The sequence below is a fragment of the Lipotes vexillifer genome, unplaced genomic scaffold (assembly GCF_000442215.2).
Source record: "Lipotes vexillifer unplaced genomic scaffold, Lipotes_vexillifer_v1.1 scaffold42, whole genome shotgun sequence".
In the NCBI taxonomy this organism is placed as follows: Eukaryota; Metazoa; Chordata; class Mammalia; order Artiodactyla; family Lipotidae; genus Lipotes; species Lipotes vexillifer.
The window spans coordinates 2,913,891-2,941,226 of NW_006783436.1; the positions used below are offsets into that span (position 1 = coordinate 2,913,891).

Genomic DNA, 27,336 nt, shown 5'->3' on the forward strand with positions numbered 1-27,336 from the left:
TTTTTGCCGTACGCGGGCCTCTCACTGCTGTGGCCTCTCCTGTTGCGGAGCACAGGCTCCGGATGCACAGGCCCAGCGGCCATGGCCCACGGGCCCAGCCGCTCCACGGCATGTGGGATCTTCCCAGACCGGGGCACAAACCCACGTCCCCTGCATCGGCAGGCGGACTCTCAACCACTGCGCCACAAGGGAAGCCCAGAAAGGGGTTACTTTGAAACTTTGCACCATGAGATAAATTCATCCCTTCCCACTCTGTCTCTTAACTCTTGCTGTAAATTAGATTGCAGAGTTATGAAGTTCTTGTCAGTGTTAGGAGGGAAAATAAGTTTTAATTATTTATAATGCTATTCCTTGGGAAAGCAGTAAACAACTCTCATCCAATTCTACTCTTACTCCTCCCACCTCAGTTTAACTCACCTACGTCTTTGTGGACGGCAGTCCATATCCCCCACCAAAATGAAATTGCATCTCCAAGGGGCAGGGATAGCGGAGCCTTGTAGAGGAGCAAATATCTCCACAGTGATTGACAGTTTGCTTTGCTATTTATAATACTTTGCTTCTTTCCCCTGTGGTATTCACTTACCAATTAGTTTATTTTGGCAGAAAGAAAGATTCTAGGGTCTGCTTACTTTGTCCCCAACTCCTGTCATTTGGAATCGTGATGTCTAAATCTTATTTACTTAGAAATAAAGTAAGCAAACAAACAAAGCAAAGATACACTGTAAATCTGCAGACCTGTCTGCTGTCTCTAGGGAAGGTCAATTTGTTCTCCTGCCTTAAATTATTCAGGCACCATTCTCTTCATGGCTATACCCCGAGTCACACAGATAGGTGTAAATTCGTGGATTTAAGGGATGTTAAAATGACCTTTAAAGCCAGCAGCACAGAGTCAGTCACTCTCCTAGCCCACAGAGTCGCCTTTGGTGCCACTATCAGAGACAGAACACTGGGCTAGAGACCCTTGATCTGACCCCATGTGGTACTTCTAGTCCGCTGCTCTAACTGCTGCTGCTTTGTGGCTCACTCCTAGGTCTCTGTAGCTGTAATACATTTTCTCCTCAGTCTCATGGTCAGTTGAATGTTGGCTTAGTGAAGACCAGAACTGAGCTCAGCAGGGTGAAGACTGTGGTATCTCCTCTCACCTAAATCACGCAGCTCTCTACCTCTGTCACTGAGGATAACTCTATCTTTCCAGCTGCCCAAGCATGTAACTGTGGCATACTGTTTAATACACCTGCTTTTCTTTATTCATTCAGGCTGTTTCTAACTCTGATGCATGTGTCTTGATGGTCAATCATGAAAATAATACTCTACAGCCCCAAACGGAAACTCATATTCATATAGCATTATATAGTGGTAGCTTCACTGCTGCAGCCATGTTTTATGATTTACTTGTTTATCGTTCTCTTCTTTAAGTTCCATTAAAATCCTTTAACTAATATTAATTCATGTCCTCATATTGTATTGATGTCTTTAAAAGGCAATTATATATAGCCTCTCCTATAATTTATTTAGGCTTAAACTCTTGAAGACCTTATGGGTTAGTTTGACACTTTGTTTTTTCATTTTCTTTCTAGGCATACCCCATTTATGAAGTTACTCCTAAATTTATTCTCATTCTCACTGTCAAGAATTATTTCTGTTAAACTGATTCCATCTTGATTTGTTGTATTTCTTTCTTCACAATCAGCCATCTATGTTTAACTGTAACCTCAGCCTCATGAAAGGAACGATAGAGATAAATCATGTCCTTTCCAGTAAAGGACTAAATAAATATGAGCTAGCGCTAAGGTATTATATGATTGGACGTAATTTTTGATTGATTATAGGATAACATATGGCATTTTAAGGATTAAAGAATTTTTGGATGTAATTCTGATTTGTCAGTCTGTGTTTTCTAAAGTACAGCATTTGAATTATGATCAAACTTATTATTCTGAATTATAGTACAAGTACCAACTAATATTAGTAGATTGACGTGTGAATTTAAATAAATGAATATAGTTTAGCATAAGGATGAATATAGCACAAAAAGTGAACATTGGTTCCAATCTTCTTCTTATGAACCAATTGAAAGGATATATTTTTTAAATTCTTAGTTTTACATTTTAGATGATAAAACTCTTTGGAAGGTTTTTGAGGTTTGCTAATGGAATTTTGTTCTTGGTAGGCTCACAATTCATATGGATGAAGAACTACGTGCTCTGGCTTTCAATACTCTGCAGGCACTAATGCTTGATTTTCCAGATTGGCGGGAGGATGTTCTTTCAGGATTTGTTTATTTTATTGTTCGTGAAGTGACTGATGTCCATCCCACGCTTCTTGATAATGCCGTAAAGATGTTGGTGCAATTAATAAATCAGTGGAAACAGGCAACCCAAATGCATAACAAAAACCAGGACTCACAGGTACCAAACTCTTTTGTAGTGTCTCTTTGTATGTGGTCAGTGGTAGATGACCAGTGATGATGTTAAAACATATTGACTTTCTCAAAAACTAAAAGTTTTATTAGTTTTACTTCCTTTCAAAGTGTTTGTAATCCCTTAAGCAGAACTTTCCTATAGTTTATATATTAAATACATAACATTTGCATGTGCAACCTTTCCAACTTTCTTTCTTTGGTAATAATTATTTTTAGTTTTTATTTTTATTTATTTATTTAAAATTTTATTTATTTATTGGCCGCATTGGGTCTTCGTTGCTGCGAGGCGAGCGGGGGCTACTCTTCGTTGCAGTGCATGGGCTTCTCATTGCGATGGCTTCTCATGTTGTGGAGCATGGGCTCTGGGTGTGTGGGCTTAAGTAGTTGGGGCACACAGGCTCAGTCCTTATGGCTCGTGGGCTCTAGGGCGCGTGGGCTTCAGTAGTTGTGGCACGTGGGCTCAATAGTTGTGGCTCTCAGGCTCTAGGGCGCGTGGGCTTCAGTAGTTGTGGCGCACGGGCTCAGTGGTTGTGGCTTGCAGACTCTAGAGCGCAGGCTCAGTAGTTGTGGTGAATGGGCTTTGTTGCTCTGCGGCATTTGAGATCTTCCTGGACCAGGGCTCGAACCCGTGTCCCCTGCATTGGCAGATGGATTCTTAATCACTGAGCCACCAGGGAAGTCCCGGTAATAATTATTTTTAAATGAACATAGAAACTAGAGGCAATTCTAGCTCACATTTAGGTTGTTTCCAATATATTTAAAGCTGATATAATAAAAAATGTTGGTAGCCTTTCATTTGAGTTATTTGATTGTTTTATCAAAGGCACCAGTCCCCACTTCACATATACAGTATGTGTGCTTCTTAACCGTAAAAGTTGCTCCAATTACTGATTTGTGATAATGTGTTAAGTCATAGAATCTTGGAATATTAGAGCTGGATCATCTAAGCCAACCCAGCTTCTCAACCTTTAAAGAGCCTACAAGTCACAGGGGCCTGAGAATCTCTCTTTTTAACGAGCTCCTAGGTGATGCCACGTTGCTGGTCCACACTTTGAGTACAAAGGATACCACCCAATTCCCTCATTTTCCGTATAGAAATGTTAGGCCAGTAGTGACTTTAAGTGTCAGCTCTAAGGCTTTTACAAAGTAGCCAGAGAGTGATAGAACTTAGGTACAGAATTCCTGTTTAGACTGCCAATTAAATGCTTTTTTCACTATGTGACTGTGACATTTTTATAAATTAAATGTTATTTAAATTTCCTTGAGTTGAGACAGACCTATAGCCATCATTTTTATGATTTGCTTTACTCTTTAGTAATTGTTTTACTAGAATGTCTATACATACATATATTTTTTAACTTCTGTTTATTTTTCAAGCATGGTATGGTTAATGGAGCTTCTCATCCCCCTCCTCTGGAAAGGAGCCCGTGTTCCAATGTATTCCATGTGGTCGAAGGGTTTGCACTTGTCACTCTCTGTAGCAGTCGACCTGCCACTAGGAGATTAGCTGTCAGTGTCCTTAGAGAAATACGGGCTTTATTTGCACTTTTGGAAATACCTAAGGTAAGATTTAGACATCTCATCCAGCTATCTAATGAAAGTACTTAAAAACTCCTTTTGTCCATCCTTATTCCATTTCTGTATTTACCGTGCAGGGATAATTTACTTTATAACAGATCTTTTTGACAGGGTCTAAGCTCACCCACCTGTCCTCGATTCCATTTGTAACAAATAGGGCTAAAGTGAGTTTTAATGTTTACCTAGGTTTGACGGCTTTTCTGAAACATTCCTAAACATTTTTAGACATGTGATGTCTTTTTTATAGGGTGATGACGAATTAGCCATAGATGTGATGGACAGGCTGAGCCCATCCATTCTTGAGAGCTTCATCCATCTCACTGGGGCTGATCAGGTAACTTTAATGATTTTGTGCTATTCAGTTGTGTTTTGGAACTTAAGGCATACATACATACATGAGTTTCTTTTACAAATGTCATGCATTAGAAAGTATTTTTGAAAATGGTAAAGTGCTTTAAAAATAAAAAATACTTTTTAAAAAGTGGCATACACACACACAAAGTGGCACTAGTTTATGCTATGGTCAGTACTCTTCCCACAGAAATAAAAATATTTTATCTTTGTAAAATTCCAACCATTCCAATCTAAAAAGTTTCTCTTAAATCTGAAGCTGCTATCGACTACTGTTTGCTATTTATTACGGTATATAATATTCTTGACCTATATATGCTGGTTAAAAGGCTATGGAGAAAATTTTTGTTGAAATTCGAAGCAAAAAAATTGTGCTCTGCACCTTCAGTAAGTATATTTGTTTGCTTTGCCACGTAAATTTAAGTGCATAGAGTAAATATATAGTATTTTATGCCTGAGTCATATGTAATTTGACTCATTAAAATGAAGAAAAACACTTTGTCAACACATACATAAGAAAGCTGATGCCAACTTTCGTAGTTTGGCTTGGGGAAAGAAAAGGTCATATATCAAGATTTCAAAACTGATGTAAGAATAACCATCACACTTTACTACTTGAAATTATTTTCTTCCCGTTTTGGAATACCTGGACAAGAGGTTTCTGTGCTTTCCACATAACACTTGGCTCTCATACCTCATGAGTTATATGTAACCAAGAGAGATATTAATAAAATTTTATAAACCTAAGAGATGGTTATAAATCTGTGCAATTTAAAGCATTCTGTTTTAGATTATTAACCATGAATTGAGAAATGGATGGCTCTCCCTAGTGCCTAAAACAGTGCCTGACTCGGAGCGGGTACTTTATGAATATCTGTTGAATGATCGAGTGGATTGGGCATCTGTTCAGTTTAAGACTCCAGTTTTTGTTGTTGTTTTGTTGTCATTGTTGTTGTTTGAATCATAAGTAATTTGCTCTTAAGGGAAGTCTTTATCTCTTCAGTATAAGAGCTTTGAATATTACTGAGCAAATAATTGAGAATATGTACCTCTGGAGAGGAGCCCATTTCCCCGTCTGTTCCACTTATGCATATATAGGGCACATCAGCATGAAAGTTAATGGTTCATTTTTGAGTTCTCTAGCAGCTTCAGTATGCCCGTGAAAGCTGCATATTCATACGTTAATTACATAAGTAGTAGTTCTTAAACTTTTTGGTTTATGGATCTTTCTTGAGACTCACACAAACTATGGCATCTCTCTCCAGAAGACTGCATGTACACATGTGCACAAAACAGCTTATATGTAGTTTCAGGGATTCTCTGCTCATATTACCCCTGTTTAAGATCCTCTGTTCTAGAAACTAGCAATAGGCCACTTACAGTTAAAAGCAATTTATATGGCAAAACTTTGAAAGTTGTTGAAATATACAATAATCGGTTGTTTGTTTGTTTTTCTCTGCATAGACTACTTTGCTGTATTGCCCGAGCTCAGTAGATTTACAAACATTAGCAGAATGGAACTCTTCTCCTATTAGCCACCAGTTTGATGTGATTAGTCCATCGCACATATGGATATTTGCACATGTGACCCAAGGCCAAGATCCATGGATTATAAGTCTCTCCAGTTTTTTAAAGCAAGAAAACCTTCCAAAACACTGCCCTACAGCTGTGAGCTATGCTTGGATGTTTGCATACACAAGACTTCAGTTGTTATCCCCACAAGTTGATATAAAGTAAGTTGTTTTTCTAGTGCAAGTTTTAAAATGTACAGACTGTCAGCCTTCATAAGGTATGCATTTGAAAAGTTCTACAAATTGGAAATCCCATAAATAACATGCCATAACATTACTGGTATGTGAAGAGGGGAGATGAAAGTTGTAAAGGATCCAGTCTCATTATCCTTTCATTCTTTTCGTATAATTTGGTCTCACCCATTTGTAATCGTTCATTTACTTAATGACACAGTGCTTGGTACATAGTTTGTGTCCAGCGAATGAAAGAATTAATGAGGAAATCATCCGAAGATGAATATGGATGCCAGTGTAGATAAGTTTGTAGATAAAGGGTGAGAAGTGAAGGGAAACCAAGTTCAGTGACCTTACTTTTCCTGACAACATTGTAAGGAAGGCCGTCCACTGTTAGGGATTCGTGATAATGACATTGGTTTTAGTTCTGAGGATAATGGTAAAGAATTGGAGTAACCGGTGATGTGATGGAGAGTTGACCAAGGCTTTATAACTGCTGGTTAGTCTTGCTCTTAAATTTTAAAGAGAATTTATTTGAGTTTGGGTTCCTGATTTCACCTTATCCAATATGCCATTGATCAGATTGCACGGCATGAGCCCTCCTATCATATAACTTGACCATATAAATCCAACACCTGGATAAACTTAACACCTTCAGCTCATATTAAAGCCTGCACAGGGCTTCCCTGGTGGCGCAGTGGTTGAGAGTCCGCCTGCCGATGCCGATGCAGGGGACACGGGTTCGTGCCCCGGTCCGGGAAGATCCCACGTGCCGCAGAGTGGCTGGGCCCGTGAGCCGTGGCCACTGAGCCTGCGTGTCCGGAGCCTGTGCTCCGCAACGAGAGAGGCCACAGCAGTGAGAGGCCCACGTTATCACAAAAAACAAACAAACAAACAAAAAAACAAGCCTGCACAAACCTGGCTCCTCCAGTCTGTACTTTCTCCCTTACTTTCTATCAGTGCTATCCATGTACTTTATGTTGGAACCAAAATAAACCCTCAGAGTTCACTGAATGTGGTCTGCAGTGTCTATTCCATGAGTTTTTGTTCACATGAACCTAGAATGCCTTTTGTTTTCTTTATGCCCTGCCCATATCTGACGCATCGCAAATTCCACCTTATTTTTAAAGCCTTATATCTCCAACCCAGAGTAATTATTTCTTCTTTTGCATTTGTGTGTATCTATATATACATATATATATATAAACATATATATATATACACACACACATATATTTTTTGTTTTTGGTTTTACTGTTTATATATATATATATATATATATATATATATATACATGTTAATTATATATCTATGTAGATTCTCAGGTATTGTGTATTGGATGCTGGTTTTTTAAAGAAGATTGACACATGCCACCTTGCATAGCATTTATGAACTTATTTAGTCTCCTTTAATTACCATATTTTAATTTATAAGTGCCTCTCCTACCACCATTCCCTATATCCCCTTTCTGCTCTATTTTTCTTCATCAAACTTAGTGCCATCTGACATTGTTTTATTTCTCTATTATATATCTCCCCTAGCACACATGATGGCAGTGATTTTTGTTTTTTTAGCAGGTTTCTGTTTTTGTTTTTTTTAACTGCTGTCACAGTGCTCTGAGCATTTTTAAGATACTGAGAAACAACGAATCAGTGAAACGATACATATTATTTATCAGTAGATTATAAATCTGTTGAAGGTGAGGAATAAAACTTAGTATTTTCCCTGTCTTTGTTTTGCTCTCAGTCCTTAATCCCAACAGAATTTTTGGTATTTGGAAAGATTTATGGAATTGTTCCAGAATATCTTATTGGTCTAATCTCTCAAAACAGAAATTTGATAGAAGCCTTAAAAATGTAGATATTCTAGGGGAGGGGGAAGGGTAAGCTGGGACAAAGTGAGAGAGTGGCATGGACATATATACACTACCAAATGTAAAACCGATAGCTTGTGGGAAGCAGCCGCATAGCACAGGGAGATCAGCTCGGTGCTTTGTGACCACTTGGAGAGGTGGGATAGGGAGGGTGGGAGGGAGGGAGATGCAAGAGGGAAGAGATACGGGGATATAAGTATATGTATAACTGATTCACTTTGTTATAAAGCAGAAACTAACATACCATTGTAAAGCAGTTACACTCCAATAAAGATGTTAAAAAATGTAGATATTCTTTGACTCTGCAATTCCATTTTCAGGAATTTACTCAAGAAAATAATAAAATATTTATTATAATTAAGCATATATCCAGATGTATAGTGTTGTGTATAATAGGGAAAAATTACTATTAGCTAAAATATCTGACAGTGAAAGTGTGGCTGTATAAATCATGATAATCTCTATGATATAACATATGGTCATCAAAAATGATGTCATGCAAGTATATTAATTTACATGGAAGATGTTTAAATATATATATTAAGTATAAAAAGCATGTACAAAACAAATGAAACAATATTCAATTTTTATAAATTAAAGAGATGTGTTTATGCCTTTATTTTAATGTATATGAATTGAAGATATGTAGAAGACTTACAGTGCTTATTTTGGCATAGGATTAAAGGTGATTTTCATTTTGTTTTCACTTTTTTCCCCTACATGGAGCATGTATAACAAGTTATAAAATGTGACCTGATAAAATATTAACTGTACTCACAGAAATAATAGATTAGGTTAAAATGATCCTATAATGTTTTGTTTTTCAATCTAATATTTTACTCATTATATCTTATTCCACCAAGATTCAGTGGTAGTAATAAAAACTTTATGCTAACCATCTCCCCTAAATTGATAGAAATTTAGCTTTAGTTTTAAAAAAAACTTTTCAAAACATGTATTATTTATGTCTACCTGTTTTTCTTCTTTTTTTCAGTAGCCCCATCAATGCTAAGAAAGTAAATACTACCACAAGCAGTGACTCATACATGGGCCTGTGGAGAAACTACCTGCTTCTTTGCTGCAGTGCGGCGACTTCCGCGGCATCTTCAACATCTGCGGGTTCCGTGAGGTGCTCTCCTCCTGAGACGCTGGCGTCCACCCCCGATAGTGGCTACAGCATTGATTCTAAAGTAAGTTTTCCGCACCTGCCACTGAATCCAAATGGAAGCATAAAAATAATGTTTTAAAATTTCTTTTTCAGGACAATAAAATAACTTGGTTGAAAAGTGCATTAGTTACTTGGACTAATACTGAAAATAGTTCAAGAAATCCTATTACTATTTTTATAGGTTCTTAGTTGGAATCAATAATGCATAAAGTTTTTCTTTTAGAATTTCCCTGGATTCTGTAGGGGCACAAATAACTTGATAAGAATAGTGACATAGTCTTCGTGATATGACACAAAATATTATCAGGTAGTTGGAGGAAATTGACAAAACTTAACACCTGGGTGTCTAACACTGATGACTCTTTTAGAAGTAATTTTTTTACTCATTTTTACAGGTCGAAAGAAATAGGCTGATGGATAAACAGCCTATTATATGATGATGAGTGTCTAAGGAATTAAGAGACCTGCAAACCCCACTTCCATTAACGAACTTGTAGCGAGCCATTGGATAAATCATTTAACTTTTTTAGATTATGTACACCACAAGTGAATTTTGAAATGACATTCATTCTAAAGTGTCACCTATCCATTGTCCTTGACCAAATACTGTTGAAATGTCAAATTATTTAGTTGGATGTACTATCATTAGTGGCTCCGATAAATATAATATTTTTTTTTTTCCAGATTATTGGCATCCCATCCCCTTCATCTTTGTTTAAGCACATAGTTCCAATGATGCGCTCTGAGAGCATGGAAATCACAGAATCCCTGGTTCTAGGTCTTGGCAGGACCAACCCAGGAGCTTTTAGGTAATTATCTTTGCATGTTTTCTCTATGCCCTAAAATAGCAAATGTGGCTCCTTGGAGAGAAGGTGAGGTAGAGTACTTATTATCAGGATAGTTGCATATCAGTCCTGACTTTTACCAGCTAACTAGCCATTTAACATTTAACAGGTCATTTAATTTATCTGAGCCTTTATTTCCTCATTTTGATTGAGTAAATAACACTTACCGTATTTTCTTCAGAGAATGATTATGGAAATCAAATATATATTATACATAAGTACGTTCTAGAAATTATAAAATGCCGTGTAAAGTTGTAATATTTTCCTACCTGATTTATTTACACAGTGATACTGTTAGTTTACAATCTTGATCTGTTGCTTAAAACTGTAGTTTTTTCCCCCTTCTTGTTCAAGAGAATGACTATTCTTAAAAGAAATATTTATGTGCATATTTTATATTATTCTTGGTGTTTTTGATAGTCATAAAGCAAATTCTTCATTTTTGCCTGAGTTTCTGCTTTGTTATTGCCTGATGGATCCTGACTTGATTCTTTTGAGGTTGTCCTCCATTGATATGGGGTGATGTTTGATGTTTTGTCTCCAAGATAACATGTACAACAGAGAATAGGTTAATAAATTGTAATATGTCTATAGGTGTGGGATAGCATTCATTATAAATGAAGTGTTGGAAGATAATTTTATGACAAACACACGATCGTGCTAATAGAGAAAATGAGATACAAAAATGATCTCAATTTCTTAAAAAACAAATCCCCATAAATAGAAACAATTCTGAGGCAGATACTTTAAATGTCTGCAGCAGTTTGTATAGATGATGAAATCGTGGATGGATTTTATTTTCTTCTTATTTTTTTGTATTTTCCCAATTTTCTACAACAAGTACATTTGCAATTTAAAATCAGAATATAAGCAAAACAACAAAAATTCTTTTCGTGAAGTTCATACTCTTTGACCCATTAATCTCCTTTGTAAGGATTAATCCTATGGAGATAATCAGAAGTGAAATCAAAGATTAATGTACAAAGATGTTCACTGGACAGTATTTATTTAAAAAGTTAGGTAAAATTTAATGAAACAGTAATAACTGAAAATGGTTAGGAAAATTATCAATACTAGAGCATTATGAATTAATTAATAGCATGTGAAAGTGGTTATTGCTAGTGTTAATTAAAAAGGGATACTATTTTATATATGTTGGAGTTTCAACTATGTAAAATGTATGTGGGTTGAAAATGATTGAACAGATTGTATTTATCTCTACAAATTAGAATAAGTGGCCTATACCATTTTTTCTGTTTTCCAAATGTTCTACAGAGTGCATGTTATTTCACAATCAAAACAAAACAAAACAGGGAATTCCCTGGGGGTCGTTAGGACTCCACGCTTTCACTGCTTAGGGCCTGGGTTTGATCCCGGATCAGGGAGCTAAGATCCCACAAGTTGCGCGGTGTGGCCAAAACCAAAACAAAACAAACAAACAAAAATGCAATAAAAATTGTGTTTAAAACAGTAGGATTAGGGTTAACACTTGTTAGTTTACATCATTATATTAATATTTACATATTTCTACATGTCAGATTATATATTTAGCTATTAATTAAATGAATGTATATCATTTTTCTTCTAGGGAACTAATAGAGGAATTACATCCCATAATTAAAGAAGCACTTGAACGAAGGCCAGAGGTAAGCTGTGTAGTTTTCTAGCATTAAATATTTATTTGGCAAATGCTTAAAATTGGCTTCTCTATTCTATACAATATAACAAAAGTTAGAAGTTCAGAAGTAAATAAGTAAATAAGTCTAGTGCAGTTTTCAACATTTTAAAAATGTGTAAAACTCTTTTTCCCCCCCACAAGAGGTCTTACTCAGAAACCCATTCTGTAATACAGATATTTAATTGTTCTACCTGAAGTTAGGATGGTCAGAGTCTGGATTGGAGCCCGCTAACCTTCTCTGTAAACGACCAGAGAGTATTTCCATCTTTGCAGGCCATCCTGTCTCTGTTGCAGCCACTCAGTTTTGCTGCCTAGACAACTAAACAAGTGGGTGTTGCTCTGTAGTCCAATAGAACTCTGTTTATAGTTACTGGCAGCAGTGGGTCAGATCTAGCCTGAGGGCTGTTTTGCCAAGCCCAGGTCTAGATCCCCAAATCTACACATCAGGTTCAGAGCAACTTTCAGAAGCCACATGTCTTTTGGGACAGATGATATGTAATCCATAATTATAACAATTATTCTGCACTCAAAGTCATAGATAAAGGGTTACATGAGCTACAGAGAAGAATGCCTCTGATTCTGCCTGTGGTGTAAGAGAATGCTTTATAGGTGAAGCATGACATTTGAGGTGAATTTTTGAAGCATATCCCCCAGTGGACAAGCAAGGGAAAGACATTCTAGGTAGAGGAACGGCATTTGCAAACTTTATTTTAAAATTTTGGACATTGCAAATTTTTCTTTGTAATTATGTTATGGGGAAAGTGACTGAATGTTAGGCTGGAAAGCAAAAAAGCCTCCTGGTTTCAGCTTTATCCAGTAGACCAGTGGCAGTGCCCCATATGGCAGTGGAATCTGAGAGTTAGCAGGGAGAGCTTGCTAAAAATTATAGATTCCTGGGCCTATTCAATGAGAATCCCTGGAACAGAACTCAGAAATCTATTTTTTTAAGCACCTTAGATGAGTCTGATGTAGAACATTGAATGAGAGTCAGTTCTATTAATGTTGGAGATCCTCTGAGGAATTTTAGCAGGAGAGGGAGATGGTGACAATAGCTACTTTTTATAGGGACCTTAAAATAGCATCTGTAATTCTTTACTCCTTGTTTGTAATTCAGCCCTGTGGAGTAGTGATAGTATCTCCATTTTGTAATTGATTAATTTTTGTTTCAGAATGATCGTGTTGGTTACAGTGCAAAATGATTTATTAGAGCGAAGTGGAATTGGAAATAAAATTAAGTAGCAGTATTTGTACTTACAAATTTCAGGGCAAAAAGTCATCTTAGCAGGTGAATAGATGTGCACAGTGATGTGCCTTGAATGTGTGACATATTTTGAGAGCGTTAGACTCACAATCTTTCTTTGGACACAAAGTGAAAACAGGTCGACTAAAACTTTGCAAAAATCCTCAAAGATGGTTAAAAAACCATTTCATTCAATATGAATTGCAGCAAACTTCATAAGAGCTAAAAGAAACAGTAAATTTAATGAATTGATTATCCACAAATTGGCCTGCTTTTGGAAGGCAGAAAACTGGATTGTGGACATGAAAGTGAATGACTAATTTTTAATTGCTCTGTATTATGAAAATTATATCATAAATGACATAACGAGCTATAGAAGAAAGTGCTATAGGAGATGAATTATATCTTACCATTATATGAGTTTCTGTTAGAAGCAGAATCAAGTTAAGATGTTACAGCTATTACCCTAGGCATTAGTACTTTGGCCCTAGTAAGACAAACATATTAATTCGTGCCATGATGATCAAAGAAATTTGTTTCTGTTTGTATTTTTGTGTCAGAATTAATTAAGTGAAAAACCATGGCATGAGCAAAATCTGTGGGGTTTCTCAGTCCCCTGTGTGATATTTTCCCTGCCCTTCTGTCATATTTATTTGGGAGTATCTTAGGGATTCTTTACCATCCAAAGGGAACAGTTTACTAACTGTTTCAGTTCCTCTAAAGTTGTCAGATTAGCAAATCTGACCTAAAAGTAACTGTAAAGTGTAGAATTTTATTTTCTCCCCTCATAAGTGTTATTACTGTGTAAAATGTCATTTGATTTTATTTGGCTCGTTAATTTCAAACTATCCACACATACCTTTTTGATGCAATAGCCACCAGAGTGCCCAAAATCTACCTTGCACAAGCAAAATAATGAGCCCCCAAGCTCTAAGACATTCACATTATTCTTTCCAAGTTACACCAGCAAGTTTTCTGTCAGCTTCCTTGAAGGATTTTTAATTAACATCTTTGTTATCTTTGGAATAGAACATGAAACGGCGCAGGCGTCGAGATATTTTACGAGTACAACTGGTACGAATATTTGAACTGCTGGCAGATGCCGGTGTCATTAGTCACAGGTCAGTATTGGATTTTGATTTTTAAAACTTTTTAAAAACTAGGGACCATAATATTTTTTTTCTGAGGAAATACAGAAAAGCACCTTTGCAACAACAAAAAATCTGTACCACTATAAACATTATTTACCAAAGATGCATCTGGTACATTAACCCATGGCTAAAAAATGTATTGAAGTTCCACCACTGGTACATACTGCTTCAGGCAAAAATTGGGTGTAATGTTCTTATGATTTTAATATTTTGGAGGATCTAGTAATCTAGGCAAGTGGACAGTAGCCTTTTATTTTTTTTTTTTCTGTTGGTGTCCAATCTAACTATGTCTTACCTTGTTCTTAAGATCTATTTCTTCTGGAGTTGTAAAAATCATATATTTAAAGGCTAAACATTTTAAGGTTTGCAAATTTATTTCAATCAACTATTAATCTATTGTGCTGATAAAAATTATGAAATCCAAAACCATAATTCTTGTTTCCACCCTTTACAAATAAAAAACATAAAACCTGAGCTTATTGTTGACACTAAGACCATCCCCTCGAGGAAAATTCCATCAGCTTTATGAAATAACTATTTCCTTAGGAAGGTAATGGTGTTGCCTGACCATTGAAGGAGGGAGAAAAAAGGAATCTGACCATTTCCAAAAAAGATAACTGAAAAAAGATCCTGAAGAAAAAAGTAGTAATAATCAAACAAGTGTATTTATTGTTACTTTACCATTTGTCCTGATCATTTTTTCTCAGTATGCCTAACACCTTTCATATTTAGCATCGAGTACTTTTGACAAGTGCTTTCAAAATATAGCTTTAATCAAAGAGAATTTAAACCGTTGATTTACTACGATAGTAAATGAAAAGCAAATGAAAATAAAGAAAAAAGAAACATCACTTTTTATTTTTTTTTTGTCCTCCACAAAAATAAAACAGTGGAAGTTAGCCAAAGTGAATTTGACACTGAACTTGATGCAAAAAATTAACCTAATACACATCTGAATCCTTTTTTCCTTGATTGCTTTAAATGTAATGTTAGTAACACAGTTGCATGTTTTGTTTTTGGATTTGTCTTTTTTTTTTTCCCCCAAGAGAAATCAATATAAAGTTATCCATTATGGACCATTATGGACTTCTTATATTCTTGCTTAAGGAAAAAAAGATGAATTCTGAATGGCAAGACAGCAGGGATCTTTAATTTGTTCACCCAATCGATCCTATGTGCCTGATTCATAGTAGGTACTCAGAGTTTATTCTGGGCCAGGTTATAGTCTACTAAATTGGTTTCCCAGCCACTAAGAAGTCATGACCCAGAGTTTAAAAAACATTCGTTTAAGGAATCAAGGGAAAAATTTCAGAGTGAATACATTCAACATATTTTTATTGTTGTAGACTGATAGTTTTAATATGCTCTAGTACCATTGTTGCTCCTTTCTCTTATTTTCATGGCTGTAGGATATTTATAAAAAACTATTCGCAGCTATGAAAGGCATATTTAAAGTCATACATTTTATTTTATTTTATTTTATTTTATTTTACTTTATTTTATTTTTTTTGCGGTACGTGGGCCTCTCACTGTTGTGGCCTCTCCCGTTTGCGGAGCACAGGCTCCGGACGCGCAGGCTCAGCGGCCGTGGCTCACGGGCCCAGCCGCTCCGCGGCATGTGGGATCTTCCCGGACGGGGGCACGAACCCACATCCCCTGCATTGGCAGGCGGACTCTCAACCACTGCGCCACCAGGGAAGCCCTAAAGTCATACATTTTAGAGGTATTTTTCAAATATAACAAGGAGAAGTTAAGCAAATTACTAAAATGCTCTGAAGTAGCTACTGGTCATGTGCTTAATAACTGATGGAATAAGACTGGAATCCAGGACTTGTGACTCTAAGCAAATGATCCCCTTGCAGTCAGCAGGCTTCAGGCCCGGGACCTTGGCCTCAAAGAGAATCTTACTGTAGAGATTCTTGGGGCAACTCCCAAAGTCTAAAGAGAAGATTTGAAAACCAGCTCTCTTACTTGAATTCTCTTAAATTTTTGTATCCCCGGTAATACCTATGCCAGAATCTTGCTGAGAATAAGTACCTAATGGATATTTGATTGATTATGCTAAAGGTATAATATGAATATGCGGGGCAACTATGCAAACATATAGAATTAGTCTTCCCTCTCTCTACCTTCTAAACTGATCCTCCCTACTCCATGTGTCTCCTTATTTCTTTATTTTATTTTATTTTTTGCGGAACGCGAGCCTCTCACTGTTGTGGCCTCTCCCGTTGCGGAGCACAGGCTCCAGACGCGCAGGCTCGGAGGCCATGGTTCACGGGCTCAGCCGCTCCGCGGCATGTCGGATCTTCCCGGACCGGGGCACGAACCCGTGTGCCCTGCATCGGCAGGCGGACTCTCAACCACTGCGCCACCAGGGAAGCCCTCTTTATTTTAAAAAGCAATATATTTTGATGGAGAGAAAATAACATTTAGCAGTCACAGTAGGTGATTGAAGTTGGATATGGAATTGAATAATGTAAATTACATTTGCAGTTCCTTGATTATGAAGCACCATGTATTTTTATATTTCAGTAAGCCAAAATATTGTTCATTCAATTATTTCTATAAGTTGCACAGTGCTACAACTATGCAAATTTTAATATATATTATTCTGATTTTGATTATTAGGAATTTATTTTGACTTAAATTATAATTTAAAATCACATTTTCTTTACCATGTATTTTCTTTAATATTTTCAGTGCAAGCGGTGGCCTTGATGGTGAAACACATTTCCTCAACAACACTTTATTGGAATATGTAGATTTAACTAGACAACTCCTGGAAGCAGAAAATGAAAAAGACTCTGACACACTGAAGGATATACGATGCCATTTTAGTGCCTTAGTGGCGAATATCATTCAGAATGTTCCAGGTACGATTTTTTAGCTCCTCAAACCATTAATGAATATTAAGAGACCATCGTATTATTTTCTCCCACTGAGGTTTTGTAATCTATGTTGGCAAGCAACTTGTGAACATACGAAAAATATGTCAGGGTAACACGGATAGCAAGAATTTGTTTTACCTTTGAATTAGTATCAATGACTAGAAATCAAAAAGCAACCCAACATAGGTTTTCAGTGACAATCAAGACACTAACAAAAATTTGAAGAAATCAGTAGAATAAACTCTTTAGACAAACTTGTTCCAGACACAATGAGCGAAGAGCATAATGCTCCAAGTGGTATTTGAGAATAGAATTAACAAGATACATTTGACTAATGGGAGAAGGGTATAGGCACAGAAGTAGAGTATAATAAGGATACAGTGTGACTCATGATTCCTTTAACAGATGTGTGCCTATTATTGAACACATACTACGTGCCAGGTACTGGTGGAGGCAGCAGGAAGATTACTATATGCAGTTGCATTTTAAAAAGTCATAAATACTTTACAAGTGTAAAAATGTGGCTATAGCTTTTGATATAAAATGTAAATACAAGTGTTTCTTTTTCTTTCTATGAAAGAATTAAAGTTACTCTGTTACCTTAAAAAGTATATGCAAATAGTTGACTTTTAAAGTAAGATAATGGTTATATTTTATAGGAGGGTCCTGTAAGCACTTCTTTAGATACATTAATTTCAAGTGCAGAAAACCTATTTTGAACTTTAGGGGCAAATGATGCTATATAGAGGAAAAGAGCATTTTTTTCCTCTAAAGTTTCTGATCTGAGTTCAGCTCACTGATGTAAAGACATAATTTAGTCCATTACTCAACACTTGTCTGCAACTTCCCCATTGGTTCATTACGGTACTGTTGAGTTTCTTCAACAAGAACTGATGTAGAGAACTTGTAGAATAGATTTTTAAAGTGGAAAGACTCCTCGGAAATCATCTAAACTAGCAGCAAAGGGCAGCAGCATGGGTTTGGACTCCAGGCCTCACACTTTACTACAAGTAGATCAGCTCCCCTGTTGTCAGTTATGTATATCAAGATTCCATGTAATGATCCTTTTATGGCTGAAAAGAGCTTATATGGTCCAAAGCCCTCTCTTACCAATGAACCAAGATCCAGAGGTATGTTATGTTAATGTTTCGGCAAGGTTACCATGTAGCCAGCAACAGCCCAGGGAGAAGCAGGGTCCCGACTCTCAGCTCTGTGCCAGCCTTCAGGCAGCATTGTGACTGCCCGTGAAATTCTGCTTGCCAAGATGCCTTATTTCATATAACGCTGCATCTCACATAACACTGCCCTACATGATGACATACACTGCAACTTTGTTCCTGTTATTTGCATATATATAAATAATTTCTGTTACTCTGGAGGTTTGCAGTAGGTAAAAATGAAAGCTTTTGCTTTCTTTTTTTATAATATATATTCAGTAACGAAGTTGACATGCATATTAAGGAAAAAAGAAATGGAAATAATTTTTTCTACCTATTTTTTATTTACAGTACACCAGAGAAGAAGTATTTTTCCTCAACAGAGCCTTCGTCACAGTCTGTTTATGCTGTTCAGTCACTGGGCAGGTCCTTTTAGCATCATGTTTACGCCCTTGGACAGATACAGTGATAGAAATATGCAAATTAACAGACATCAGTACTGTGCACTAAAGGTATTTACCTAGAAATCTGATTTCTTTTTTCTTATGTTAAGAGTGGAGTTAAATTTTTTTGTCTCTCAGTGCCTGGTGTTATAAAAAGGATAGGGATTTCTTCAGAGTACCTGAGAGTATTAGAATATACATTTGCCTGCTGTATTCAAACATTTATACTGTAAGTTTATTTAAATGTACAAAATACAATGCAAAAAAGTTCCAGAATCTACCAAAATTGGAAGCCATTCTCTTAAAGAACTGAGGATTGCCTCAAAGAAATAACTATTTTTCTCCTACTTAAGTACTTACTCTTGGTCTTTTTTTTTTTTTTTTTTTTTCTCCTCCAATACTGTTCAAACTCCATGTCTTATCTGGTATCACGATATTTTCATACTACTCATAGTAAATTTCTTCATTTCAAACGTGACTATTTTGCTTTTCTTTATAAAGAAAAAAATTAACGATATTGTGGCTACATAAGCATGAGTAAAATATCCTGCCTCTTCTCATTAAGCAACCAACATTTAACCTCTTAAATGTTTTAAATGTAATTCTAATATTATTGTTTGAAGGCTATGTCTGCTGTACTATGTTGTGGCCCTGTTGCAGATAATGTAGGACTTTCATCAGATGGATATTTGTACAAATGGTTGGATAACATTTTGGACTCTCTGGACAAAAAGGTACTTATGACAGTTCCCTTAAAATTCTATAATAAATTGTCATTGCATTATTTAGAGTTATTGTATGGCCCACTGAACATATCTTTTTAACATAAGATAGGTTAGAATTACAGGCCAAAAAATATGTAAAATTAAATAGGATACCATAAACTATGAGATTTGTAATTCTTATTTAGTACTCATTTGAGTAATTTTAATTTCCCTTTTATATTATAGGATTAATACAGTAATGTGTGTATATATATCACAATAGAGTTCTGAGTCAATAAAGGAATATTAATTGTGGAATACATTGAGCTCCATGGAAAAATATGTTGTTGGCTGTGTTTAGTTGAATTTTTTTTGACCACTCTCCAATTAATCATTCTTTCTTGACTTCCTTACTCTCATTCTGTACACACACAGACTTCACAATTTAAAATAGGACTTAGCATTTTTTCCCCTCAGAATAATTTTTCTACTGGGTTATCAAAAACAAGAATAAAGCTTGATAAAAATAACTGGAGAGGTTAATCACTTTCCTGAAAGCACTTAACCACTGTTCATATTCATCAACCACCTCCGGGGCTCTGCTGGAGAAGAGAATTGTACTTCTAAGAGTCTTATATAAAAAGCAGGAGACCAAGCATAATTCTTCCACGTTGGTTTTTCTGCTGGCTGAATAAAATGAGAAAGAGTTGAACAAAAGGAGGCTTGAGTTTCGTGATTCAATACCTGAATATATGCACTATATTATTTGAATTAAAATATAGAGGAGTAGGCGAATAATATATCCCTTTCTCTGTTCTGGGCAATTTTGTGACCTTTACTTAGGTTCATCAGTTGGGCTGTGAAGCAGTTACATTACTGCTGGAGCTGAACCCGGATCAGAGCAACCTGATGTACTGGGCGGTGGATCGCTGTTACACTGGTTCCAAGAGAGTGGCAGCTGGCTGCTTTAAAGCCATAGCTAATGTATTCCAGAACAGGTACTCTAGATACTACTGTCTTTCATATTTTATTTAGCTTTTCTTAAAGAAGAAAACGTGTCCTTTTGAACCCAGAAATAATAATGAACCAGTATTTTCTTTCCTTAAGTGCTAACAAAATTTAACCAAATACGGATAATGATCCCCATGCATCTGTTGTACCTATTGCCTTAAAAACAAAAACACAAACACGCAGTCATCTCATAGGCTTAGCAGCTGCATGCCTGTAGCCTTCCCTTTATATCATGTTTATTAACTGGTGTGAAAGCCTCTAAACATTATTTTACCTAACATGTACAGTTTGTCCCTAGGGATTATCAGTGTGACACGGTGATGCTCCTCAATCTGATACTGTTTAAAGCCGCTGATTCTTCTCGAAGTGTCTATGAAGTTGCTATGCAACTTTTACAGGTTTGTAAACAAACGTTAATTAAAATATATTTTTGCTCGGGATTTAATGAAGCATAATAATCTATTCTTGCCTTGAAAGTATGCTAACATTCAGCTTTATTTTTAATAGTGGGGTATGGTGTTAATTCCTGATTACCATTAGAAATAGAAGAGTAAAATAATATGGGTCATTTAAGTCTATAAATCATGCAGACTACTCAGAAGTGTCCTGTAGGGGATTATGTATGATACCCTTCCCCTTCCCGCAGCCCCCCTTCCGCTCACCTGTGTGTGCCTCTGTGTGTGTGTGTGTGTGTGTGTGTGTGTGTGTGTGTGTGTGAGTACTTATAAAAACTGAGTGGTTAAGGCCTATGTGTGCATTTAACTATTTCTGTTCAGCAGATTAGAATAATGCGAATCAAATTTTTTTTTGAAAATCAAGTGAAAAGTAATTAGCTCTTTTATGATAACCTTTTATAATATTTCTTTACTAGACTGAGGAAAATAACCTAGAAAGTTAACTTATCAAGTGTGGATATATGATTATATCCGTTGATAATAGGGTGTGGTTCTTCACTCTTAACCAAGGGTTAAGAATGGGATTCAAGGAGATGCACATTTTTCCAAAGAGTTTGAAGTGGTATGGAGGCAGGTAGGGACCATCTTAGGAATTATGCCCTAATGTCTTTACTAGTTAAGAAGAAAGTTGAGTAGTGTAGCTCTTTTGTATAGTGTAATGTCAAAAGAATTTTTAGCTTACATTCCATATTTAATCTGTTATTAAACAAGATAGGTTTGAAGAATTCTTTTTTCAAGTATACATGTTTTTATACAGTCATAGTTTTGAATTGGAAAAGTGGTAAATCTTCTTTAAGTAATTGTCTATTAAGTTGCTGAAGTTATTTTCAAACTATGCTACTGGCATTCAACACAGGGAAGGCTTGTAAAGAGTTACAGATCTTTTGCAAACATTTCTTGGAATTAGAAATTAGCACCTGAAAAACTTTACAACATATATAACTATGTAACTTTTAAACTGGAATATTTCTTGGGAGAAGATTTTATGTTTTTCATTATAGCTGAAATTTAGAGGACCCATAAAATCTTAAATTAATGGAGTACATTCTTGTAGATCCTGGAACCGAAGATGTTTCGCTATGCTCACAAATTGGAGGTTCAGAGAACAGATGGAGTACTCAGCCAGCTGTCTCCTCTGCCGCATCTGTATTCTGTTTCATATTATCAGTTGTCCGAAGAATTAGCAAGGGCGTATCCTGAGCTAACTCTCGCCATATTCTCAGGTATGATCATTCAACTGGTTAATAGTTTTTCTTTAGCAACCATTTTGAAAAAAACTACTTTTAGGAAATTTAAATATATGAAATTTGAGGTTGAATCAAAACAAAACATGTCTTTATATAATTTTTTTTTCTTTAGTATGAACTCTTAACACTGACCTACCATGATATTGAGATTGCTTATTAAAAATCTCTGCAGGGGTTCTAACTTTGGCCTCCATTCTCCACCTCAACCCAGCTTTAAAAAGAAAAAGGTAGAAGGGGGCTTCACAGGCAATTGAAAAGTATTTCTTTAGTAGACATAAGAACTTCCTGAATCTTCTGGTATGCAGTTTATCTTGTGTATTGGTCTATCTTTAATAATAAAAATGGACAGGGATAGAGATACAAGTTTCTTTCTATAAGTAAAAGCTCTAACCTTAGGGAAAGGTCCTGCACTGCCTTAAACAAAACTATTGCTAGGAACCCACATTGCTTTCTGGTCCAGTGTCCTTTCCTTGTGGGCCAACAAATATTCTTGCCAGGAGTTTTGAAAACATCAGGGCTGTGTCAGGCAAGACGTCCTGTATATCTGGGTCTCCCGGGATTTAGATTTAAGATAATTTGGGGGTTCATCCAGCTTAACCTCTGGCCAGTGAGCACACTATTGCAGATGCCCCCATAGTGCTTTATCCTTTAACTGAAAAGTTTTAATTATAATATTTACAAAAGACACTCAGCTAGTTTTTCTGCTCTTCATCTGCAACAAGATCTTGTTCTAATCCAAGTACTAGAAATGCACCAAAATTGGCATGCAGGGAATAACAAACAGGGTTCTTAAGTGGATCCTTTCCTTCATTTGGGCTCAAGGCACAGAAGCCTTAGCCTTCTTTGCACATCTTTCCACAGTACCTATTTTAGTGGTGGAGATAGTTTGATTCCCATCCCTAACTGACCTGAGTAGGGAAAAAACAACTTCAGTTCTCCTAACATTCAGTTTTTAAAGTAGCTCACGTGTTTGGTTTGCACTGATAAATGGCAGCAATCAAACCCCTTCCTTTTTCCCAGCTCCCACAGTCCTGACAGCCCTTTCAAGATGAACATGGATGGTCATCACCGCAAAGTAGTAACCACTGTCAACACTAATTTTGCTGCTGCTGGGCTTCTTCTGGAGGCTCCAGCACAGAAAACAGAGGAGTCCTCTGGGTCTCAGAGTTCATGAAATTGGTCAGGATGGCAGTGGGTGTTGCCATGGCCCCGGCTGCTATATGCACTTACAACCCCCTGGCCAGGATCTCTTCATTCAGCTACTTTCAGAGCTCCAGGTCTAATATTTCACACTCATGGCAATAACATTGACCTATTAACAGAAGGGCTTCTTATAAAAAGTTAGAATTGAGCATAAATATGTGCAAGGCACTGGACTGAGCAGTTCACTGGTACTGTGTTGAATTTGCACAATAACTCCATGATGCAGCTGCTTTTGTTACCTTCTTACAGAATAATCAGTTGAGGATCAGAGGTTGACAGGTTGGCCCTAGGTCAACCTGTATGTCTGTGGTAGAGCTGGGATTCAAACCCAGGTGTGTGTGATTCCAGAGCCAAGTTCCAAATCACTAGGCTTCCATATTTATTCCTTCTGATGAGTAAATAGGTATAAGACCTAGTGGGCAAAACGGGACTTGAGGAGAAAGGTTTGTACTTAAAGTGATTTATGGAAATTAAATAGCATATAAAAACTCACAGGCTTTGGAATCAACCTTGTATTTGAAACCTCTGCCACTTGATCATTGACCTTGGGCAAGTTACTTGGACTGTCCACCACACAGGTTTGTCATGAGCATTAAATGAGATGAATGTAAAAGCAATAAGCACATCATAGGCGTCTCCCCTAGATAAAACCGAAATATGTGAGATTTTTCATGGGTCACTTTAAATTAATCCATGTATAAAGATTGTCTTTTATCTTATAATTACATTTATTTATTTATTTGGTAAAAAGCATACATAGTAAAATTTATCATATTAATCGTTTTAACTGTACAGTTCAGTAGTGTTAAATATATTTACATTGTTATGAAACAGATCTACAGAAATTTTTCATCCTACAGAACTGAAACTTTATACCTAGTAAACAGTAACCACCCTTTTCCTGAACTTCCCCCAGCTCCTGGTAACCACCATTCTGCTTTCTATTTCTGTGAATTTGACTATGTTAGATACCTCATATAAGTAGAATAACACAGCATTTGTGGCTTTATGACTAGCTTATTTTACTTAGCATAATGTCCTCAAGCATTCATCCATATTGTACCACATAACAGGATTTCTTTCCATTTTAAAGCTGCAGAGTATTCTATTATATGTATATTATATGTATATAATATACATATGTATTATATGTATATACCACATTTGTTTATCCATTTATCTATCAATGGACATTTGGAGTGCTTCCACTTCTTGGCCACTGTATATAGTGCTGCTATGAACGGGGTTGTGCAAATATCTCTTCAAGACCCTGCTTTCAGTTCTTTTGGATACATACTCAGAAATGGAATTACTAGCTCATATGATAGTTCTGTTTTTAATTTTTTGAGCTCTTATACTATTTTCATAGCAGTTGCATCATTTTACAATCTCACCAATAGTGTGCAGGTATTTATTTTTCTTAACCGCCAGAGATATTTTATATAAAAGCTAAGTGTGTGGGCTTCCCTGGTGGCACAGTGGTTGAGAGTCCACCTGCCGATGCAGGGGACACGGGTTCGTGCCCCGGTCCAGGAAGATCCCACATGCCGCGGAGTGGCTAGGCCCATGAGCCATGGCTGCTGAGCCTGTGCATCCGGAGCCTGTGCTCCACAACGGGAGAGGCCACAACAGTGAGAGGCCCGCGTACCGCAAAAAAAAAAAAAGCTAAGTGTGTGATATATGTTAGTGGCTATCTTTTCTTTATGATGTCATCAATGGCAAATTCATTAAAAGGAGAAACAGTGCTCATAATTCTTAAATGTAATGAATAAAATCTGGCTTGCTCTTTTTTAAGAATTAAAAAGTTAAATTTAAAAATTAAATTTAAATTCATTACAAGTCAAAGGAAACCACAATCACATCAGTCGTTCCCTCTTTGACTTGTTCTTAATTACAGAGATAAGCCAGAGAATTCAGACAGCTCACCCTTCTGGGAGGCAAGTAATGCTGCACTACCTGTTACCGTGGATGAACAACATCGAGTTGGTGGATTTAAAACCGTTGCCCACAGCAAGGCGACATGATGAAGATGAAGATGATTCCTTAAAAGACCGAGAACTTATGGTGACTAGCCGGCGCTGGTTACGAGGAGAAGGCTGGGGATCCCCACAAGCCACTGCCATGGTTTTGAATAATCTGATGTACATGACCGCAAAGGTAACATGGTTTTTGTATTTGCAGTTGCTGGACAGAATTACCAAGTTAGGAGTAAACAGGTTAGAAATAGACAAAGAGATTAGATAATCCTGTGGTAGCCAAACAAGTATGTGTTATCAGTAAGTTCCTTTCTTTAAAAAACTTCTCATTAGTTATAGAATATCTTTTTTTTGGTGGGGGGGAGCTAAAATCATATGTGCTTAATGATACTTGTGTTTAGATTTGTTGAAAGAACTGATTGTTCCTCTAAAGTGTGGAAAAGATTAAAGCTGTCTGTAAAAGCGTTATTTTCTATTATTTCATGACATGGCAAGTTTGATACTGAAAAGACAGCCGTTACTAAGGTGTGTGCTGTGTTTCCTGCCTTTAGTATGGTGATGAGCTGGCCTGGTCGGAGGTGGAGAATGTGTGGACCACACTCGCAGATGGCTGGCCAAAAAACCTGAAAATAATTTTGCACTTTTTGATCAGCATTTGTGGAGTGAATAGTGAACCAAGCCTCTTGCCTTACGTATGTGTTCAAGTTCATTTACTTTTTATTTATGTTTTTAATATATATATTTACCCAGTGTCTTGTGATGTCAGAGTCTGGGCAGCAGTAGACCAGCAGAGGCAAAGCAGGGGCCAAGATGAGGAAAATCAGGAAATAGCACATGGATTTATCCATTGATTCATTTAACAGATATCATCTGGCTTTACTACAGGCTAGGTGTTCTTCTAGGTTCTGATGGGTGCTACAGATTTTATTCTTTGAACCTACACCTAATTTATTTAATGAATAAATCAGTAAGTTAATAAAGTACAGTCATGGTAAGGGCTACAAAGGAAAATTGCAGAGTCCTGAGAGTGGATAACTTTGGAATCACCACTGTCTGGGAGGATTAGAGATGATACTGGAGAGAAAGTGATATGGAAGTGGAGAGATGTTAGTAGTTTTTCCTATCAGGAGCTGGCATTGGGATATTGGAGCAGGATGGGAAGTGAGAGCTCAGTGCCTATGGAATCGTGCCGTAAGGCTTCTAGAAGCAAGGAAAAGCATGATAAGAGACATACAGTGAAGAATATGTCTTTGCCTTCTAGAGGGAAAGTAATACTTAAATCTGCCCAGGTTAAGAGAACAGCATGAAACTATCAAACATGAAGGTTAAACTGAATATACACACATGCACGCAAACACACATGTGTATATGTAGATATAGCTATCAGTGACATGGTAGCATCTCCTTAAAGTATGTCCACAGAAGACTATCTCTGCAGAATGTTGTTCTGAAAGTTCTTATGGATCCTACTTTAAACGAACCAGTTAACTTGATTACTGAAAGCACTGTTCTGCAGGCATGTCACAAGATTAACCTTCAATGAGAAGCACTTAGAGAAAAAGGTGGGTGTTTGGTACCAAACAACACCATCACACATTACCTCTTGACCTCACGTCCTAATACTCTCCCTCAGGCCGCCTGCCCTTGAGCCACGCTGACTCCGCTTGCTGTCCTGCTTTCATACCAGGCGTCCCACCCCGGGGGCCTTGGTACTTAACTTTCCTCTCTCTCCCAGACAGCCACATTGCTCACTGCTGCACCTCCTTCAGACGTTTCCTCAAATGTCAGTTCTCACTGATACTTTTGCTGGTCATCTTGTCTAAAACTGCAAATGCCCTGCCCCCAACCTGTACGCTCTTCTTTTCCTTTCCCTGTTTCATTGATTTTCCTAGCACTTATCATCAAACTTGTTATATATTTTACCTCTTTGGCTCATAACTTTTGCCTCAATCAGTCCAGTGGATTGTCAGCTCCTTAAGAGCAGGAATTTTGGTCTGCTTAGTTCATTGCCTTCTTGCCAGAGCCTGGACTAGTGCCTGACACATAGAATCTTCCCCTTAATCAGACTAATGAATGAGTGAGTCGGGGCTGGCATTAGAAACAGGCATGAAGCTATAATTCTAAGAAGCCAAGATGAAGTTCAGGGCATAGCCATTTGCCAGAAATTTTAAAAGAGCTTTTTTTTTTTTTTTTTTTTTTTG

At 36.8% G+C, this 27,336-nt stretch overlaps 1 protein-coding gene across 2 annotated transcripts in view; it reads left to right on the plus strand.

Moving 5' to 3' along the window:
* The window catches only part of FRYL (FRY like transcription coactivator), a 243,406-nt gene that overhangs the window by 154,921 nt on the left and 61,149 nt on the right, over positions 1-27,336 (plus strand). For both annotated transcript variants that reach the window (XM_007456098.1, XM_007456099.1), the window contains 16 exons: positions 2,171-2,408; positions 3,800-3,985; positions 4,248-4,334; positions 5,816-6,084; positions 8,964-9,159; positions 9,822-9,946; positions 11,571-11,628; positions 13,930-14,021; positions 16,752-16,924; positions 18,448-18,608; positions 19,163-19,273; positions 20,087-20,241; positions 20,553-20,652; positions 21,764-21,932; positions 25,057-25,316; positions 25,687-25,827. In XM_007456098.1, the coding sequence (XP_007456160.1) occupies positions 2,171-2,408; positions 3,800-3,985; positions 4,248-4,334; positions 5,816-6,084; positions 8,964-9,159; positions 9,822-9,946; positions 11,571-11,628; positions 13,930-14,021; positions 16,752-16,924; positions 18,448-18,608; positions 19,163-19,273; positions 20,087-20,241; positions 20,553-20,652; positions 21,764-21,932; positions 25,057-25,316; positions 25,687-25,827 (2,521 nt within the window). The remainder of the gene's footprint in view (positions 1-2,170; positions 2,409-3,799; positions 3,986-4,247; positions 4,335-5,815; positions 6,085-8,963; positions 9,160-9,821; positions 9,947-11,570; positions 11,629-13,929; positions 14,022-16,751; positions 16,925-18,447; positions 18,609-19,162; positions 19,274-20,086; positions 20,242-20,552; positions 20,653-21,763; positions 21,933-25,056; positions 25,317-25,686; positions 25,828-27,336) is intronic.